At 39.4% G+C, this 21,116-nt stretch overlaps 2 protein-coding genes across 2 annotated transcripts in view; one reads left to right on the top strand and one right to left on the bottom strand.

The window, feature by feature from the left end:
- The window catches only part of TCEB1 (transcription elongation factor B (SIII), polypeptide 1 (15kDa, elongin C)), a 19,129-nt gene extending 15,090 nt beyond the window's left edge, over window positions 1-4,039 (bottom strand). Inside the window, exon 1 of the mRNA XM_004679793.2 lies at window positions 3,862-4,039. The gene's annotated coding sequence lies outside the window, so the exon portion shown is untranslated. The remainder of the gene's footprint in view (window positions 1-3,861) is intronic.
- Window positions 4,040-10,549: 6,510 nt separating this feature from the next.
- Window positions 10,550-17,922, top strand: TMEM70 (transmembrane protein 70). Its single transcript, XM_004680024.2, has 3 exons — window positions 10,550-10,825; window positions 12,079-12,184; window positions 17,294-17,922. The coding sequence occupies exons 1-3, from the start codon at window positions 10,646-10,648 to the stop codon at window positions 17,749-17,751; spliced, it is 744 nt and encodes a 247-aa protein (XP_004680081.2). The 5' UTR covers window positions 10,550-10,645; the 3' UTR covers window positions 17,752-17,922.
- The last annotated feature ends 3,194 nt before the right edge of the window (window positions 17,923-21,116 follow it).

Genomic DNA, 21,116 nt, shown 5'->3' with positions numbered 1-21,116 from the left:
GGCAAATTAAAACTACAATGAGATGCCACCCCACCCCAGTGAGAATGGCACATCTTCAAACAACTAGCAACAACAAATGTTGGCAAGGATGTAGAAAAAAGGAACTCTCTTGCACTGCTGGTGGGAATGCAAACTTAGTGTAACCACTATGGAAAACTGTTTGGAGGTTCCTCAAAATGCTAAACATGGAGCTTCCCTACGTACGACCCAGCAATCCCACTCCTAGGTTATCTACCTAAGACACAAAAACACTGATTTAAAAAAGACACCTGCACCCCCATATTTATTGCTGCTTTATTCACAATTGGAAAGACATGGAAGTAGCCCAAATGCCCAAAAATGGATGACTGGATTAAAAAGATATGGTATATACTGACAATGGAATATTACTCAGGAACCAAAAAAACAAAACACATGTCTTTTGCAGCAACATGGATGGAACTGGAAAAGATCATGCTAGTGAAATACAACAGAAAGAAAAGGAAAAATACCGGATGGTTTCTCTTACAGGCTGATAATGAACAGAACAGAAAATAATGATAATGATGAACAGCTATATACCAGAGACATTTTGCGGGAGTGGAATGGGGAATGGGATCAAAAACAGCAGGGGGAGGGAAATGCACTGGACTATGGGGATGGCACATGGTTGATTTGGTGATGGGAAGCCCAAGTGGATTGCAAATGAGATGGAAAAATGCACAAAAAGATGTAAAAATAAACTATTATATATATTAAAAAAAATACCATGAAGAAACTGAAGACAAGCCACAAACTTGGAGAAAATATTCACAATGTATAGGACAAAGAATTTGAATTCAGAGTAAATCACTGGAAATCAATTATAAAAAAATCAATTAAAAACCGGGCAAGATTCAAAAGTGCTAAAGTTAAAAGGCCTTAACAAGTGCTGGAAAGAAAAGGAATAAACAACTTTCATGTATTGCTTATGGGAATATAAAATATCATAACCATTTTTTGAAAATTGTTTGGCAGTTTCCAAAGCATACTTCTAATTTATGATCCAGAAATTCTATTTCTAAGCATTTATCCAAGAAATAATTTGTACACACACACAAAAACAAATGCTTTCAAGCAGTTTACATATAAAGGGAATCTTACCCAACTGTCCATCACAATTGAATGAACACATGTGTTATGATTTATTTATACAGAAGTACTAAAAAAAAGGGGTAATCAAAATAGGCAGATGAATATTAGAAATAGTATAGTGACCGAAAAGTCAAACAAAAAAGCACACCATTTATATTAAATTCCAGAACAGGCAAAAGGGATCTATGGTGATAGATTAGTGATTGCTACTGGCGGAGTAATTTAGTAAAAGTGTTGAGGCAACTTTCTAAAGTGATGAAAACATTAGTCTTGATAACCCCTCATGAAAACTAAATGGAACACTGGGCATTTAAAGGTATGTAACTTATATAAGAACATTAAAACACTTGGGGTTTTTCTGAAATTAAGCTATCTCCCCCCTAAAGATACCATAATTTAGAATCATTTCCTGCTAGATTAACCTCTTAACAATAAACCAAATCTTGGACATGCTTGTAGTGGGAGGAGGGCAGAAATTTAGTAATCCTCCAAAAAAGTAAACCTGAGACTATAAATCTGTTAAATGAAGAGCCATAAAAGGGGCTTCTGATCTGGGTGTCAATAAATGGAGATGTTTTTACAAGCCAAACTGGAAGAGAGGGTGAACCAGCAAAGTAAACAGTATGAGCAAAGTCAGAAGGATGCACATTAGTAACAAAAGTCACTGGTCATATCTGAATTTCGTTCTCAAGACCTAGAGAGATTAAGTGATAAAACTTGTTTCTTCATCTCCCAATGAAGAAACTGCACTGTTGACCCAGATATTCAGGAAAACAGCTCATTCTTTAAAAAATTTTGTCCCAGGCGTGAAAGCAACAATCACTTGGCACCACCTTCAAATTATATTCCAAATCAAGCAGCTTCTCACAACTTACAACTTCTTACTTTTTTGCAATTCTACACCTTTAGTTCAAGCTCAGATATCTCAACTGTACTACTGAGCTTCCTTAAAAGCTGGTTTTCCACTTTCCTACATCTTGGTCTTTTCACCACCCAACAACCAGTCATCTAAAGGATAAATCAAGTTATTTTTTTAATGAAATTCTCTAATGGCTTCTCATAGAAAGAAAAGATCCATAAAACTCCATCTTAGTCTAACCACTCTGACTCATCACCCACTACCCTTCACTAAGCTCTAACTATAAGAGCTTTCTCAGTATTTAACAGGTCAAGTTCATCACCTCTTTTAAGGTCTCTGCATTTGTACTTACTGCCATGCTAGAAGCTCTTGCCTCATATCTTCTGCATTATTCAACTTATCCAGTAAAAACAACCCTAGAGGTAGACTGCCTTTCAAACTATCAAAGCCAGATAGTTCACATTCTAATCACTCTAATTCAGTGACTCTAATCTTGCTATATTTTTTTGACATTTATCACTACCTTAAGCTATATTTGATTACTTATTACATATTCTTATCTCTTTCTCCAAGTTCCATGAGGGCAGGCTTAGTATATAGTGCTATAGCAAATGTTCAACAAAATTTGAATGTATGATACTATTGTTTTCTCAAACTCCACGGCTTGAAATTTCAGGCATCATTGGATAGGCTTCCGATTCACTTAATAATGAAACAGTAAACATTTATAACAGGTTAACTAAGATAGATTAACACATTATCAGGGGAAACGTAAAACATTTTCTGTATTTCCTATTATTGAAAAATCATTCCCCAAGTCTCAAGCGAAATTCTTATTTAACGAACTAAATAATTACTACTTGGTCTATAAAGCTGATTATAACTTCTGACTAATTTTACCTCCTAATATACAGAATTGCATGTGGTGATGAAACACATTTTCCCTTTGCAACAAATTGTACATTTTTGATTGGTATTGTTATTAGATCTCATACTTAAAAAAAGGGCTAACCATTTAAAATTTAATTAAAAACGAGTCATCACTGACAATAGTCACTTAATAAATGTCCACGATGTGTAGAACCATAGGTGTTTCTCGGCCATTTTATTTCCAGAGTGAATCCGACTGTGATGTTTCAACATAATGGGCAATTTTAAGTGACCATTAAGCAGAAAGTGAAACTACTATATGGGGACCAAGAAGCAAATCTGGCAGGTTGAAAATGAGATTTTAAAACCCTATATAAAGATCTTCGTTTTCTATGCTGATGGCAAGGCACAGCAGAAATGATCACATGAAGGACATGAGTTCGACAGCCATATATGCCTAAACAGATTTTAGTTCCATAGAAAACTCAGTGGCCACAGTAATTGACGCTAGACACCTCCTTTCAGACCACTGCGAGGTAGATGCATGAAAGCCCCAAAGGGGTTCGGCAGACATCACCCAACAAGTTACCCAGGAGGTAGGTAAAGTTCTTCAGGCTCCGCAGTTGAAAAGAGCGTAGGCGAGGACCCTCTTAAGTGACTAGGGAGACTCCGAGAAAAGAACTCTAAATGCATTCGGGGAAATAAAAGAAAAGCGATAGAGCTGCCACGGCCCTAACTCTACTCTCCCCACACTCAGTAGGGAAATCCCAGGGTCGCCAGCCGCCACCCCCCTCTCCCACCCACTTCCTAGCCCACCCAGCAGCGCCCGGGGAGGTCCCGACGCCCTCTGCTCCCCTCCCCCAAACCAGGAGCAGAGGAGGCCCCGGGAGCTTGAAAGCTTCCGTTCCTTCCCCGCCCAAAAGCGAAGGGGTGGGGAGTCGGATTGCAAGCGCTCCCAGTCCGATGCTCCGTCGTCTACGGGGACTTGAAGTCCGTTCCCATCCCAGTCCGAGACTCACTAGTCAGCTTCACAGCCACCGCAGTCACAGCACCCGGTCCCCGCGCACCGGCACAGCCCCTTCTCCAGGGCCGCCCCCCCACCCCCAGCAGCCTGCCGCGGAGGGTTCCGGGGCAGTTGGAAAATCACTTCCGCCGGGTCACAGACAATTTCTGCGACGCGCGGGAGATCAGTACTTGGCTGAGGCGGGGAGGCGTAGTCGCTTTATTTGACCCGGAGGAAGTGCGTAACAACCCCCTCCCTTTTTTCACCCTACAACAAGACTGGCTAGGCGGGTCAGTCACAAATCTCAACCAATCCGATTTTGGGTTTTAGGATCCCAGCATGCAAAATAGACGCTAATCAGATTTCCGCTGGGACAGCAGTCTCCAAAAAGCGCCGGGGAAGAGGGCAGTGCATCTTGGGATTTGTAGTTTCTCCCGCTGGCACAGTCGGTGTGACTGTGACGGGACCGCATCTTGGGACTTGTAGTTTCTCACGTTTGGGAGTGGGGTTGGAGGAAGGGAGATGTTAAGATTTGGTCATTTTAGGGAGCGCCCGTGCCTGTCATTTGGGGGTAATCCTGGATGTTGTAAGATTTTCTGCTGAGGAAAGGGCGAAGAGTAGGAGGGCAGTTTTTATGTTAACAAGGTCGTGCTTTTTATGAAATAGCATCTGTCCTTTTGGAGGGCAGTTTTTATGTTAACAAGATCGTTCTTTTTATGAAATAGCATCTGTCCTTTTGTGAAAAGTTTGTATCCGGTTGCAAAGCGTCCCAACGGCTCGAGCTATTGGCTGGTCTCATTTCCTCTCTTCCGGTTATATTCAATGTTAACAGAAAGTTGACCACGCCCCCACTCTGGAGCCTTCCCCCACCTTCCAAAGCCCAGTTGCCCGGCTCGGCTGTGTTCTGAGTTCATTCACAGAAATTCCCGGCGTCCGCCGCCTTTGCTGGTCTCTGAGAACATCTTTATTACTCTCTACCTCCTCTGCCCCTACACCCCTACTTCCTCCTCTTTCTCTTGATCCGTCTGTCCTTTCTACTTGCTTTAAAGGTGAAGTTCATGCATCCTTATTGGAAGATTGAAACAGCCAAATAAAATTCACTGTTTTCAGAACTTCGTACAAAGGAAATGTAGGACCAATACATTTAACATTGCAAATTGCTCAACTAAACATTGTGTAAAACGTCCACAAAAAAGTAAAACACTGAAGTTGTCAAGGTTTGTTGAACAAGTTAATGACTTATTTGAAAGGAGTTTTGTTTTCTTGACAGATAAAAGGGTACTGCTTCTTGAGAAATAATCTCAAGAATGAAAACCTAGGGGGTAAGAAGAGGGTGTGGTCACATTTCAATTCTTAATTTACGGGCCTCTCCTTTTGTCTTATGGCATTAGCACCGTGTAAAGGCTCACTATGTTATAGTTGCTTTGAAAATGATAGAATTTCTAGGTGATGATACCCCGGCTGCATATATAGTATACTAATTGAAGTTTGTTTTCTTCTTTGCACTTATATAATACAAAGGCGTGCACATGGTTCTATGTATTAATTATTTCCCAACTTTAGTAACCTAAATAACCATACCTTTATATCTAAGTGCTCAACTAGCATCCTTTTTTTTTTTTTTTAAGATTTATTTATTTATACATACAGAACTGGGGTACATGCCAGAGAGGATTCACCAGAGAACAGGCAGATCGATGCTTTAACCCGCTGTGCACCAGGGAGGGTCCAAGCATCCTTTTTTTTTTCTTTTTTTAAAGATTTATTTATTTGTGCATACAGAACTGGGGTACAGGCCAGAGGCTCAGGGGCGGTGAGAGGCTTCACCAGAGACAGAGTGGGGAGCAGAACAGGCAGATCTACGAAGTACACTGCTGACGGGAGCAGCAGGTGGGTCAGGAGAGGTCTGCCACGCCATGTGGTCTCCTCCGGGGCAGGCGGGAATCGAACTCATGGTGAAGTGGCTTTAGCTTCTCAGTGCTGTGCTTTAACCGGCTGTGCCACCAGGGAGGGCCCCAAGCATCCTTTTTAATGGCTGTATAGAACTAAATTCTCCTAAGTGGCTCACAGATTCACTTGTATTCCTTTATGTTGGACATTTACGTTATTTCCATTTTAGAATCATTTTAGTAATGCTGCGTTAGTATCTCATAGAAGTCTTTGACCATGTTTCTGATTTTTTTATATGAATGTTTTATTAAAAAAAGATTTTAATATTCTGTTGACAAATTATTTTCTGGAAAGGTTCTTCTAGCACTTGCTTTAATCCAGCAATTATTGAAGGTTTTACTAATAGACTATCTTTACCATTCTTTTTCTTTTAAATTTGCAGCATGCCATTTGGTCTTTTCGTTCACCTTAAAGGAAGGAAAGGGGCTGGTGTATGAAAAGGAAAGACAGCTAAGTAAAATAAGTTATAATGCATGTCTTCTACAAGACATGACCGTTTTCAACTTTGCTACCAGCCCATCTTTAATTATTTTTCTTTATTGAAATAACATTGGTTAACAATGCTTTATAGAACTTCGGGGAATAGGTTCAGCTCCTGTCTTTAAATGGAACTTCTCAGATAATATAAGTATTGTATTTGGTGACAAGACATTTTAAAAAAATAATATAGTAGTTTATTTTTACATCATTTTGTGCATTTTTCCACCTCAGTTGTAATCCCCTTGGGCTTCCCATCACCAAATCACCCATGTGCCATCACCATTGTCCAGTGCATTGCTCTCCCTCCACTGTTTTTGATCCCATTCCCCACTTCACCCCCATAAAATTTCTCTGGTAAATAGTTGTTCATTATTATTATTATTTTCTCCCCTGGTCCGTTATACTTCTGCTATGAGTGAAACCATTTTTCCTTTTCTTTCTGGCTTATTTCACGAAGCATGATCTTTTCCAGCTCCGTCCATGTTGCTACAAAAGGCATGTGTTTATTTTTTTTGTTGTTGTTGCTGAGTAGTATTCCATTGTGTATATGTACCACACCTTTTTAATCTAGTCATCTGCTTTTGGGCATTTGGGCTACTTCCTTGTCTTTCCAATTGTAAATAAAGCAGCAATAAACATGGGGGTGCAGGTGTCTTTTTGAATCAGTGTTTTTGTGTCTTTTGGGTAGATACCTAGGAGTGGGATTGCTGGGTCATATGGAAGCTCTATGTTTAGCAGTCTGAGGAACCTCCAAACAGTTTTCCATAGTGGTTGTACTAGTTTGCATTCCCACCAGCAGTACAGGAGAGTTCCTTTTTCACCACATCCTCACCAGCATTTGTTGTTGCTAGTAATGTTTTAAGATGTGCCATTCTCACTGGGGTGAGGTGGTATCTCATTGTGGTTTCAATTTGCATCTCCCTTATTACAAGTGATGTTGAATATTTTTTCATATGCTTATTGGTCAGCTGCATTTCCTCTTTGGAGAAGTGTCTTTTTAGCTCTTCTGTCCATTTTTTGATGGGGTTGTTTATTTTTGTTGAGTTTCATCAGCTCTGTATATATCTTTGTGATCAATCCTTTATCACTAGTTTTGTATCAGAAAATTTTTTTGCCAGTCAGTGGGATATCTATCTGTTTGTCTTTTGTAATATCTCTTTTGCTGTACAGAAGCTCTTTAATTTGATGTAGTCCCATGTATTTATCCTTGGCTTCACTATCGTTGCATTGGGGGCTGTATCTTTAAAGATGTCATTGAAGTGTATGTCGTCTAATGTTTGACCCATCTTTGCTTCCAGGTATTTAATGGTTTCTGTTCTTATGTCTAGGTCTTTTATCCACTTCAGGTTCTCTTAGCATATTGTTGAGGTCATTTGATATGACTGCTCTAATGCTTTGTAGTCTTTCCCAATAATGCAACTGCTTAAACTATAATCTGTTAAATAATTTCCTTGTTTTTTTTTTTTCCACATCTCTAACAAAACCTTGCTTTTAACTTCTGTCAGTGGAGTGACACTATCCACTTCTAGTTTAACATTATCCATTTTACTCAAATAAACTACAGCATTTTAATTTGCCTCTGTGGACATTTAAATGAGGTTGGGAGACTAGAAAGGACACTGTTAGTAAACTGCAGGATCTAACATGCTTGACTTCACCCATGGGAAATTGTTATTTTCCTTTCTAGTGCAACTGAGAGGGTATCCTTCTAAGGCTATCTAGGGAATTACTAACCTTGGATATAAGGAAGATATATGGTTTGGCTCTCAATGTGCTAACTTTCACTTACTGTTTAAATGAACTGTGTATAATTACAATATAATTCATGGGGAGGAGGAATCCAAATTACACTAATATAACATAAAATGCAGTTGGTAGTAAACAGTTCCACAGATTGGGGGTCTTCCTTACTATTTCAGCTCCAAGAGGGGAAAGCCTACTTCAAACAGAGCCTCCTATGGCAATTGCTAAAATCTGGAGAAGACTTAGAAGCTACAACTTGAAGTCCAAATCCTCTCAGATTGGCTTTATTCTGCTTCCATGTTAGATGTCTATTATCTGAAATATTTGTTAATTTTTTGGAGTTTGGCCTCTCACCCAACTAAGCTTTTACCTTTTCTTGCCTAATTGTATACTCTTAGAAAGTTATTGCTTTCTTTTTAATTTACTAAGTCACACCATTTAAATTCTCTAATTATTCTGATGGATCTTTAAAAATTTCCTATGCAAGTCAGAAACAATTCTGAAGAAGTAATTCACTAATTATTAATTAGTCAAAAACAATTCTGAAGAAGTAATTCACTAATTATTAATTACTTCACTAATTGAATGCTCATCTTCCAAGACTCTGCTAAATCTGAATTCAAGCCTTTTAGATATTCTGAGGCCAAATTAACCAAACTATCTTTCAGACTTCTATATCATTTTGTAAATTAATAAATCTCAATTTTATTACAGCTATCCTTTTGCTTGCTTTTAGGTGTTTCCTATTAACTGAGCACTGTGGAGTAGCAATTTTATCCAGTATCTGTTGTATTTCTTGCTAACTTCATCTTGGCACTGAACACCTCTTTAACATGTCATGAATGAATGTGTGTATGGATGTGAATAATTGCTGAAGACAAATTTGTTAAGCATCAATATATGAACGAGTTCCATTTAATTTCTACCAACTGAGTGGTTAAACTAAATTAACATTCATTTTTGTTCAAATTGTATAAAGCATTATCCATTCTGTTCCAAGACAAATCATTTTCTGCAAAGGAACATACTTGAGGGTGGGGGGCTAGAAAATGACACTCAGGAGAATGAAAGATCTAATCCGGGTTTCCAGGTTTGTTCCCGGTATAGCTCTCCCCTCTCCCCTTCCAAATCATCATAAAGAAGCCAACTCAGGGATGGGAAAGACAGGGTGTAGGGTAAGTGATTTAAACAGGCTTTCTTTGCGCACTAGCCTCTGTGGGGATCACCTGTGGCCTTGGTCTTGTCAATGTAGAAGGCGTGTACTTCTCCAAAGAGGAAATGCAGATGGCCAACAAACATGAAAAAATGTTCAACATCACTTGTAATAAGGGAGATGCAAATTAAAACCACAATGATATACCACCTCACCCCTGTGACCCTGTGAGAATGGCACATCTTAAAACAACTAGCAACAACAAATGCTGGTGAGGATGTGGAGAAAAAGAAACTCTCCTGCACTGCTGGTGGGAATGCAAACTAGTACAACCACTATGGAAAATTGTTGGAGATTCCTCAAACTACTTAACATGGAGCTTCCCTACGACCCAGCAATCCCACTCCTAGGTACCTACCCAAAAGACACAAAAACACTGATTCAAAAAGACACCTGCACCCCCATATTTATTGCTGCTTTATTTACAATTGGAAAGACATGGAAGTAGCCCAAATGCCCAAAAGCAGATGACTGGATTAAAAAGGTGTAGTACATATACACAATGGAATATTACTCAGCAAAAAAAAAAAAAAAAAGAAAAGAAACACATGTCTTTTGCAGCAACTTGGATGGAGCTGGAAAGATCATGCTTCGTGAGATAAGCCAGAAAGAAAAAGAAAAATTCCGGATGGTTTCGCTCATAGCAGGAGTATAATGGATCAGGTGAGAAAATAATAATGAAAAGTCATATACCAGAGACATTTTGTGGGGGTGGAGTGGGGAATGGGATGGGGGGGGAGGGGAGTGCACAGGACTATGGTGATGGCACACGGGTGACTTGGTGGTGGGAAACCGAAGGGGATTACAATTGAGATAAAAAAAATGTACAAAATGATGTAAAAATAAACTATTATATTTAATAATAATAATAAAAAAGACATGAGTCCTTAAAAAAAAATGTAGGTGTGTGGGTGTGAGGCACAGGTAAGTGCCTGGTTGTAGACACCTGCACAAGGGGTGTGCGCATGTGTACGTGGGCATATCTGTGTCGAGGAGGGAGGAAGGATTTAAGTCACCCTGAGGAAGGCGGTTCAAGTTGCAGCCTCCCAGCTGATTTGTTTCCCCTGCTTACCATTAGAACCTGTGAAAAGGAGGGCTCCCAAATTCTTCAAATCGCTAGATGCCAAACACAGGTATCGGCTGGATGTTTGCAGATCACCCCAGTCCCCAAGGAGGGCAGGTGTGGGGGTTTCAGAGCTCTCGGTACAGGCTCAGGCACAGGCACGGTGTGGAAGGAGGGGGCTGGGGACGCAAAGTGCGCGCTGTCGCAGGCGGCCAATCGGCTGGACGGCGCTCCGGGCCTCTAGGGGGCGGAGTGCGCGCAGCTAGTCCTGGCCGCGGCGGGGTGAGGAACCAGGCTCTGGGTTCCCGACTGCCGCCGTGGTGCGGTCCGTCTCCACCTCTGCGGCGCAGCATGATGCTTCTGGCGCTCGGCGGAAAGAGGACTGTGCTGTGGGCGGCCGCCGCGCTCCGGGGCCCGCGGGCGGCCTCCTCGCGGGCGGCCTCCTGCCGGGGCTCCCCGGGGCTGGTGGGCGGCGGAAGCTCCCGGGTGTGGAGAGTCGCGCCGCCTCTCTCGCCTCGCGTGCGATCGCAGGTCGGCTGTCCTGAGGCTGTAGGGCCGGAGGGAGGGTGGATGGTGGGCTTGCGTGGGGTCCAGGGATCCCCAGCGGCTCTTCGATCGTCCTCCCCCGTCTGCCTAGTGCTCTGGGCGGAAGCAGCTCTGTGCTTGGCTCCGAGGACGGCGGGACTCGCGGGGTCAGAGGCGGAGCAGGCCTCGGCTCGGGACCTGCCCGGGGGCCCGGGGCTCTCAGCTCCGCGGTCGGGGCGCATTGAAAGTGGTTATTTTCTGTTCGGTTTCAAGCACTTTCCAGGCGGTTGGAAGACCTGCGGGTTTATGATGACTGTTTATTTGCTCTCTCCTGAGCTGCATTTGGAAAGGTTAACTTGCAAAGAAGGTAGTTGCAGCTCCTTAAGACCGAATGAAAGAGAGAACCCAGATAGCTTGACGACTGACTGGGTTGGTTATATTTTTTAATCAGATGGCTCTGTTTTTAGGAATTCCGTTGCTCCCTGGAAGAAGGCAACGGTCAGTCTCTCGTTTCAGCCAAAATAAGTGGCTTTCTAAGCCTGCCTTATAAAATACCCGTATTAGCAAACCTCCCTGAAACCTGAAGAAACTTGGAATTTAAGTTCCAGGATAAAGGAATTAGGCATGCCTTTTACATTTTGGAGTGTATGCACTGTGATTCATTTTCAGACTTTGGGGAAACTTATGGTGTTTGATGTAGGCCTTCAAGGAAAAATTTTTCTAAGGAGAATAAGGGGTGTAAAGGGTTGGACGGAAGTTGTTTTTTTTTTTAAAAAAAATTCTATAGTATAAATATTTTACTATTAAAAATAGTCTGGACCTTAAGCAATCTGACTTTGCTTACATTATTGTATTAATCTTGGTTATTTTTTTAAAAGCCAGTGCATCTAAATCTTTATGACAGTCAAATTAGAGTGGTGTTCTGAAAGTGGAATAAAAGAACCTATCCCACTGAATGATTTTTTTTTTACACTGAATGATATTTACCTGTTCAAGGTCACAGTTTATGTAATAAAAAAAAAAAGCTTTACAGTTGGAATGTAAACTTGGATCTTCAAATTCGAACTCCATACTTGTTGGCTTGTTTGTTAGTCAGTTGGATTTCTTTAACTCTAGATTATTTTGGGAGAATTCAGAAGTTACCTCATGTGACCAGTTCTCTTTTACTTTTCACATATTTTAAAACAAACAAAACTTAAAAATTGGTCTAAAAATGCAGTTTTTTAATGAACTCACGTTATTGTACCCTGTTCTGACAGATTCCTGTGTCTTGGGAAAGATGTATTCAATGCTTACATACACAACTTGAGAAATCAGAAGATGGAAGGCTAATTTACACTGGGAATCTGGCCCGAACAGTACGTGGTGGGTAATCAGAAATGAGGGTATTTAATTATTGTTCTTTTAATTGTGGAACATGTTCTTAGCATATATGATGTTATTTTAATACCTCTTAATTCAAGACCCACTGAAAATTAGATTATAATTTTAAATTTATTTTTCTTTTTCTCCTATATTGAGGCAGCATTGGTTCACAGCACTGGATATGATTTAGACAAATAGGTTCACACCTCAGATGTATGATCCCACCCCATCCCCATCCCTATCTCCAAGCATCCAAGACCATAGATCCTTGTGTTACCATCCCTACTTTACCTCCTTCTCTAGTAGCCTCAATTCTGCAGTCTCATTTCTAGGGCTCCCCCTTTACCCCCAACCCTGTTTAGTTTTATCAATTCCTTTGTGGGTTTTTTTTTTTCTTCTGTTCTATTCCACATAACAGTGAAATCATCCAGTATTTTCTCCTGACTTTTTTTTTGCTTTAAGTAATTCCTGCCGGTTCAATCCATGTTGTACATGGTAAGATCTCACATCTTTTTACAGTTGAGAAGTATTCCATTGTGTATATGTTACTACATCTTCTCTATCCAATCATTTGTCTTTGGACACTTAAGTTGTTTCCATAACTTGGCTATTATAAATAGTGCTGCACTGAAAAAAGAGATGCATATATTCCTTTGAATTAGTATTTTTGTTATGTATATACATACTCAGAGAGGGATTGCTGCATCATATGGTACATTGATTTTTTTTTTAAAAGGTTTATTTATGCATACAGAACTGGGGTACAGGCCAGAGGTGTGTGGGAGGTGAGAGGATTCACCAGAGACAGTTGGGAGCAGAACAGGCAGATAACTGAAGTACACTGCTGAGGGGAGCAGTGGGAGGTTCAGGAGAGATCTGCCATGCTGTTTGGGTAACCTCTCTGGCTGAGGATCGAACCCCTGCTTTATTTTTAGTAGCTGCTATAGCTTCGTAGTGCTGTGATCCAATCTGTGCCACCAGGGAGGGCCCGGTACATCTATTTTTAATGTTTTTAAAATGTCCATATAAACCAATGTAAACCTCCATGTAAACCAAATAGTTCACATTCCCATCAAAAGTGTTTCTTTTTCTCTATACCCTGCATAGCCCTTGTTATTTCTGGTCCCCCTCCCTCCCGGTATTTTTTTGTCCTCCACCACGACACCTTTATCTATACCTCATCTGCCTCCATACCCCATTCCCTTTGTGCTTTCTCCTATTCTCTCTGGTAACCACTATATTCTTATTTTACAGAATTCAAATTTTTATTTCTTCTGTTGTGTGCATATAATTGTTTTGAGGGTGCAGATGAATGAAACCATTTGAAATCTTTCTTCCACTTTTTGGCTGATTTCACTTGACATAATCACCTCGAGATCTATTGATTTTTGTACTAAATGTTATCTTTCTTCACAGCTGTGTAATATTCCATGGAAGATGTTCCATAGTTTATCTTACTCATCTGTTGAAGGACACTTGGGCTGATTCCATGATTTAGCAGTTGTAAGCAGTGCTCCTATGTATATACGTGTAGGCACATCCTTTGATGTTAAGTTTTTCGCACTATTTGGATAGAGACTCAAATAGCAGTATTGCTTCATCAAATTTCCATTTTTATTTTCTTGAGACATCTCCATACTGTTTTCCACAAGGGCTGTACAGCTTTCATCCTACCAACACTGGATGAGAGTTCCTTTATGAACTGCAACCTTACCAACATTTCTTAATTCAGTTATTTTATGTATGGATCATTCTCAATAGTGCTGAGGTGGTATTTCAATAGTTTAAAAATGCATTTCTTTTTTAATAGGTGATGTTGAATATTTTTTCATGTCCGTAGGCTATCTGAATGCCTTCTTTAGAGAAATGCCTATTGGGGTCCTTTGTCAATATTGTATGTATTTAGTTTTCATAAACTTTTTATATCATTGTTAATTTTGGTACATTTTAATCCATGCCAGTTCCATCCATGTTGTGGTACAGTGGGAATCTGGCCTGAACAGTATTTGGTGGATAATCAGAAATAAGGACATTTAATGTTTTTTTCCTTTTAACTGTGAAACACATTCTTGACTTCCCTTCTTGGGTGTAATCCCCATAAAATTACTACCACTTAGCTACCTGTGAACTATCACCATAGTCTCTTGTAGCTCTTTCCTCTCCTGTTTTGAACCCTCCTCCTCCATTGCTGAATGTCTCTGATTTATAGTTTGCCTGCTGGTTTTGTCTTTTTTTCCCCTCTGACCCCTTGTATGGTTTTGGGACCATCTGATATTTTTCTTTTTCCTCCAGCTTTGTCCATATTTTAATTGGGTTATTGTTTCTTTGTTGTTGGGTTGTGTAAATGATTTGTAAATTTTGGAGATTAATTCCTTTTCAGATGTATGGTATGCAAATATTTTTTTCCCATTCTGTCATTGCCTTTCTGACTCTGTGATGGTTTCTTTGAGGTGCAAAAGCTTTTGAGTTTGATATAGTCCCATTTGTTATTTTTGCTTTTGTTTCCCTTGATGCTGGGGTTGTGTTCTCAAATACACCTTTGTAGTAGATGTCCTATAGTGTTTTCCTATATTTTCTTTCAAGTAACTTATGGTTTGGGTTCTTATGTCCAAATATTTAATCTGTTTTTTTTTTTTTTAAGATTTATTTATTTGTGCATACAGAACTGGGGTACAGACCAGAGGCTCAGGGGCGGTGAGAGGACTCACCAGAGACAGAGTGGGGAGCGGAACAGGCAGATCGACGAGGAAGTACACTGCTGAGGGGAGCAGCGGGCGGGTCAGGAGAGGTCTGCCACGCCATGTGGTCACCTCCGGGGCAGGCGGGAATCGAACTCATGCGGAAGTGGCTTTAGATTCTCAGTCTGTGCTTTAACCTGCTGCGCCACCAGGGAGGGCCTAATCTGTTTTTTTTAATCAAATACTGCAGTACTGATTTAATCAGTATAAAATTGAAAGAGCTTTAGATCTGTAATAAAAATCCAAACCAAATATTTAATCTGTTTTTAGTAGATTTTTCATGTATGGAGTTAAATAGGGGCTTGCTTTATTATTATTTTTTTGCATGTGTCTATCTGTACTTTCTAGCAATATTTATTAAAAAGATTATCTTTGTCCTTGTGGTCTTAAATTCCTTTGTTGAAAATTAGCTGTCCATATTTATGTGGGTTTATTATTCGGCTTTCAGTTTGTTCCATTAGTCTGAGTTTTGTTATTATACCATTTGCTCTTACTACTGTTGCTGTGTAATATTATTTGAAATTAGAAGTGTGATGCTTCCACTTTTCTTCTTTTCTCTCATGGTTGTTTTAGCTATTGGGCCTTTTGTGGTTCCCTATAAATTTGCTAATTGTTTTAATTCCCTCCCCCCAAAAAGTCATTGATATTTTGATTGGTATTGTGTTTAATCTGTAAATTGCTTTGGGAAAAATGACCAATTTAATAATGTGATTTCTTCCTACCTATAAGCATGGGATATCTTTCCATTTCTTTTGGTCTTCTTTATTTCCTTAATAGAGATAAAGTTTTTATTATACATGCCCTTCAATTTTGGGACTTTTTGATATGGACTTTCTTATAGATAGGAGATATTGTGGTTTTGATGTGCATTTTCCCTGGTGATAAGTGTGAGCAGTTTTTCATGTACCTGTCGACCTTTTTTTTTTTCTTTTTAAAATAATGTAATAGTTTATTTTTACATCATTTTGTGAGTTTTCCCATCTCAGTTATAATCCCTGTGGGCTTTGCATCACCAAATCACCCGTGTGCCATCACCATAGTCCAGTGCATTTCCTTCCCTTCACTGTTTTTGATTCCATTCCCCACTCCACTTATTGACCTTCTTTATGCCTTACAGAAGTGTCTGTTTATCTCTAATGCACATTTTTTTTTAAATTTTAAAGATTTATTTATTTATGCATATAGAACTGGGGCACAGGTCAGAGGTGCAGGGGTGGTGAGAGGGTTCACCAGAGACAGGATGGGGAGCAGAACAGGCAGAGCCAACAAAGTACACTGCTGAGGGGAGCAGTGGGCGGGTCAGGAGAGGGCTGCCAAGCTATGTGGATCACCTCCAGGGGATCGAACTCATGTAGAAGTGGCTTTAGCTTCTTAGTGCTGTGCTTTAACCTACTGCACCACCAGGGAGGGCCCTCTTCTGCATGTTTTTTAATTGGCTTATTTTTTTACTTTGTTGAGATATATGAGTTCTTTGTAGATTGTAGGTAGTAGTCTCTAGTCATATGTGTGATATACAAATATTTTCTCCCATTCAGTAGGGTGTCTTTGCTTTAATGATTGTTTCATTTATTGTATAGAAGATTTTAAGTTTGATATAGTCCCATTTGTTGACTTTTGCATATGTTTCCTTTGCCATTGGAGTTCACTTCCCAGAGACATCACTGAAACCAAAGTTACAGAATGGTTTGCCTATGTTTCCTTATATGTCTTATATGGTTTCTAGTCGTACACCCAAGTCTTCTGTCTATTTTGAATTTAATTTTGTATACAATATGAGAGCATGATGTGTTTCATTTTTCTGCATATGACTGTCCAGTTTTTCCAGCACTGTTTGTTGACGAGAATTTTGTCTTGCCGTTCTTGACTCCTTTGCTATAAATTAACTGTCCATATAAGTGTGGGTTTATTCTGGAGGTCTCAGTTCTATGTGATGGATCCCATTGTCTGTGTGTTTTTTAGCCTCATACACAGTGTTTTGATTACTGTTGCTTTGTAGTATAACTTGAAGTCAAGATGCATAATACCTCTCACTTGGAGAGGCAGTAAGGATAATGGCCAACAGCATGAACTCTAGGGACAAATTCCTGGGATTTTGAGTCTCAGCACTGTCACCTTTTAGCTATGTGACATTGTTAGGTATTTTTCTCATCTCTTAAATGGGGGTTGATGATAATTATCTATCTTAAAGCACTTTTGCAGTAGATTTCATGAATAAAATATGTAAAGTGCTTAAAAAAACTGGGAATGTATTATATTTGTGTTGAGTTTGTTGTTATTTTGATGATATGTTATAATAAAAGATGGAAGATTCCATTGGATAGGCTGGTTTCTTTTGTAAAACATTAATCATCTCATTTTTTTTCCTCTCTAGGTGTGAAATGTTTCTCTTACTCTACCAGTTTGATCAGCCTTGCATTTCTGCCATACATCTTTGCACAAAATAATATTATATTTGGAAGTCTGCCTTTGCAAGTCTTATTTTATGGCATCATTGGAAGCTTTACAGTGATTACGCCAGCACTGCTTCACTTTGTTACAAAAGGCTATGTTATTCGGCTATATCATGAGGCCACAACAGACACGTATAAAGCCATTACTTATAATGTTGTGCTTTCAGAAACAAGTACAGTGTTTCACCAGAATGATGTTAAGATACCAGACAGCACACATATATTTACCACATTTTATGCTAAAACAAAATCATTATTAGTTAACCCAGTGCTTTTTGCTAATCCTGAAGACTATAACCACCTAATGGGTTATGACAAACCATTTACCTTTGATTTGGAAGAATCCAGTGAAAACAAACAGCTTAAAGATGAGAAATGAGTCTGTTTTTATGTTTGTGTTTAGATGTGATTTAAGTTCCAATGTATAATAATGTTGCCTTTACCTTTGTTTTCTGGTAGTGACTGATTGTTTAAAAGGATTTGGAATTGTATAAAACAGAACTTTCAATTCTCAGAGAATTATATACCTTTATAATAAAATAAGTTATGTTTGGAAGACAAGGTGAATAGTCTGCCATTTGTTTTTAAAAAAATGTAAATGTACATGAACATACTGATAGCCATAGATAATTTTATATAATAAAATGCCTCATTTGGTCATCAATGTTAGAAATAAATAGGAATGTTATTTTTCTAAGTAGGTAGATATTAACCCATATTACAAACTATTTTTAAGAACTCACAAGTTATGGGAAGCGTTCTATCCCCTCTGGCATAGTTACTCATAATAAGGATCTCCATGCATAGTCCAATGTATTAATCTATAGGGTAAAATGATGACTTAAATACTAGTGACTTCAGCAAACCCTTTGTAGGGACAGATGGTACTAGCCTACCTTGGTGCACAAGATCAGATAGGGAAAATCATATTACTAAATGGATGAACAGTAGCTTTGATAAAATAGCAATATGTGCTAATTTTGCTAAGTATAGGCATTTTGAAACTTTTACCTCTAATTATAAAATCAGAGTTGCTTCTTGTGAAGACCTCAAATTATGCTATTTAGATCAGTAGATACTTAATAAGTGCCTAAAATGTACAAGTCCTGCCATAATTTCTAGAGTTATAACTAGAAACAAAGCACCTGGTTTGTAGGAAACTGCCCTACTGACTTTCACAATGATTAAACTAGGGCCTGCTGGTGTATGAGGAAGGTTAATGGGGAAGAGGAGGGACATCACTAGTTCTTAGGGAAAGATCATATCTGACGCTGCTAGAAACTTTTAGGAGATAGCTTAGCTTAGAAAAATTCACTATTCTAGACCTGCCAGCTTGTAATCCTCGTACAGCACTGCTCTAGGTCTCAAGGATAACCAAATTAATGTCATCTTTGTCCACAGGCTGCCGTCTCTGCCTGCTTGCTCTGTCCTGTCAGCTAGGTAGATAGTTGTTGCTCTCCTAACAAATGTTTCCTATAAAAAGTTACTCCATGGGCTCTGTGGTGGCACAGTGGGTTAAAGTGCAGCCCTGTGAAGCTCTCCGAAGCCACTGCAGCATGAGTTTGATCTCCGGCTAGGGAGCTGACCCACATGGCATGGTAGACCTCTCCTGACCTGCCTGCTGCGCCCCTCAGCAGTATATTTCAGTCAACTTGCCTGTTCTCTCCACTCTGTCTTAGATGAATTCTCTAATCTCCCACACCTCTGGCCTGTACCCCAGTTCTGTATTCATAAATAAATCTTAAAAAGAAAAAAATTATTTATTTATGCATACAAGAACTGGGGTACAGGCCAGAGGTGCAGGGTTGGTGAGAGCATTCACCAGAAACAGAGTGGGGAGCAGAACAGGCAGATGGATGAAATAACTGTGGAGGAGAGCAGCAGGCGAGACAGGAGAGGTCTGTGATGCCATGTGGGTCACCTACCGGGCAGGGATTGAACTCAACACTGAAGTGTCTGCTGCTATTATGCAGTGCTGCACCCTAATCCATTATGCCACCAGGGAGGCCCCTAAATAATTTTTTTTTGAAAGTTAGTTACTCTGACCAAATGAGTATGGTATTAGAAGCAAAAATATCACTCTTAATTCCACTCCTGGAAAAAAATAGCATTAACATTTGAAAAATTTTCCCAAGGACTGCTTTCCTTATGTGCTGAGTACTACTTAGTCTATTGTTGGAGACTGTGCCAGATGTCAAAGGCCAGCACTGACAGATGGTCGGTCAGGGGTATTTTTCCCGAAGGAGGAGGCAGCGTCGGCGAAATGAGCAATGAGGCAGACACTGACACTCTAGCTGGTGCAAATGTCTCCTACTGAACATCTCAGAGGGTCTTTATTTATATGTTAAAGCAGGCAGTGAGATTACATTAACAAAAGCATTGAAACAAAGTAAAAATAATTTTTAGGTATTTTTCATAATCACTTAGAGACCCCCATGACCTCATCCTAGGAAGAAACTTGCTTGGTCATTTTAAGAAAAAAACAAACAATCGAGGCTTCTAAATGTACCTCATTTCCCAGCATAATCAATCACCTGGGACATTTGGTAATGTTTAACTACCTTACTAACTCCCTAACACAGATTCTTTTCCCTGTATCCTATTGTTCTAAAAATCATGTTTCTTAAGAATATTACTAATATATTGTTTTCTTAGAAGTACTACTATTGCAACTTAATCATTATTATCTAACTCCTATAATCATTGTCTATCTTAGTCTGGTCTAGGCTAAGGGTATCTAACCTCCATGTCACCTGCGAAGTGCTGACCTTTAGTGCACACCAGAAAATCTACTTATGCTGCAAGCACACCTCCCAGGTGAGATTCCAGTCACCCGCCACAGTTAGCTTAGCACAATTTTGTTTCTCATTGTCTTTAGAGCCACAACCTGTTTTTCCTAGTCTCTTGCAATGTTAATTTCTGTTATATATTATGCCAATTAGTACTTTAACCAAGTTAATTTAGACAGGCCAATCATATAACCAATTTTAGACTATTATTAACCAAGAACAAATGAGGAAGTTTCAGCAGGCATTGCTGTGGAGACTCTCAGGGTTTCATCTTCTTTGGAGGTTTAGAAAAACCCCTCATCTTCTTTGGGAGTCTCCCCAATGCCCAGACCACGTCAAGAGAGCATTGGTTGTGTGGCCACGTCAGTCTATTTCTTTCTTTTTTTTTTTTTTTGAGGTAATACTGGTTTACAACACTATGGTGAAGTGGTAAAGGTTCATGAGTCTGTTACCACCCACCACCAAGAAAACCATAGTTCAAATTTTTGCATTAAAATGTTGTATCTGATTTTAGTTGGAGTGAAAAACCTATTTTTGTTATGATCAAAATAAATTAAGAAGATGACTTGGTACTTTAGAGAAAAGAAAAAGCTTAAATGACTAAATATGAAAGATGGTATAGTCTAGAGTAAGAACAAGATGTGGAAAAGGATAAAATTGCTTAGGAGGACGTGATGATTTATCACTGAAATAAGTCAGTAAAAACAACGAAGGCCAAGTTAAGATGTGGACATTGATATGCAATTCTTCATGCCCTTCACTACCCTCACCTCAAGCAGGCCAAACTTAGAAAAACTGCGTAGATGGTAATTTTCTCAGTATATATGGGGAAGCCATTGAGTTAGCTTTATTTGAGTCTTAGAACATAGGGTGATCCAGATGACATCTGGATTATATCAGATATTCTTTGACAATAAGTGCATCAGAATCTGTTTCCTTAATGTAGATTTTATTA

This window comes from Condylura cristata, unplaced genomic scaffold (genome assembly GCF_000260355.1).
Source record: "Condylura cristata isolate star-nosed mole 26May11 unplaced genomic scaffold, ConCri1.0 scaffold00009, whole genome shotgun sequence".
NCBI lineage: Eukaryota > Metazoa > Chordata > Mammalia > Eulipotyphla > Talpidae > Condylura > Condylura cristata.
Note: the sequence above shows the minus strand (reverse complement) of the source record. Positions and strands in the feature narration are given on the sequence as shown.

Excerpts from the sequence above, each read along its gene's own strand:
- TMEM70 (XM_004680024.2), top strand. The coding sequence starts at position 10,646 with ATGATGCTTCTGGCGCTCGGCGGAAAGAGGACTGTGCTGTGGGCGGCC. Across the intron at positions 10,826-12,078 it reads CGCCTCGCGTGCGATCGCAG|ATTCCTGTGTCTTGGGAAAG; the intron begins GTCGGCTGTCCT and ends CTGTTCTGACAG. Across the intron at positions 12,185-17,293 it reads TCTGGCCCGAACAGTACGTG|GTGTGAAATGTTTCTCTTAC; the intron begins GTGGGTAATCAG and ends TTTCCTCTCTAG.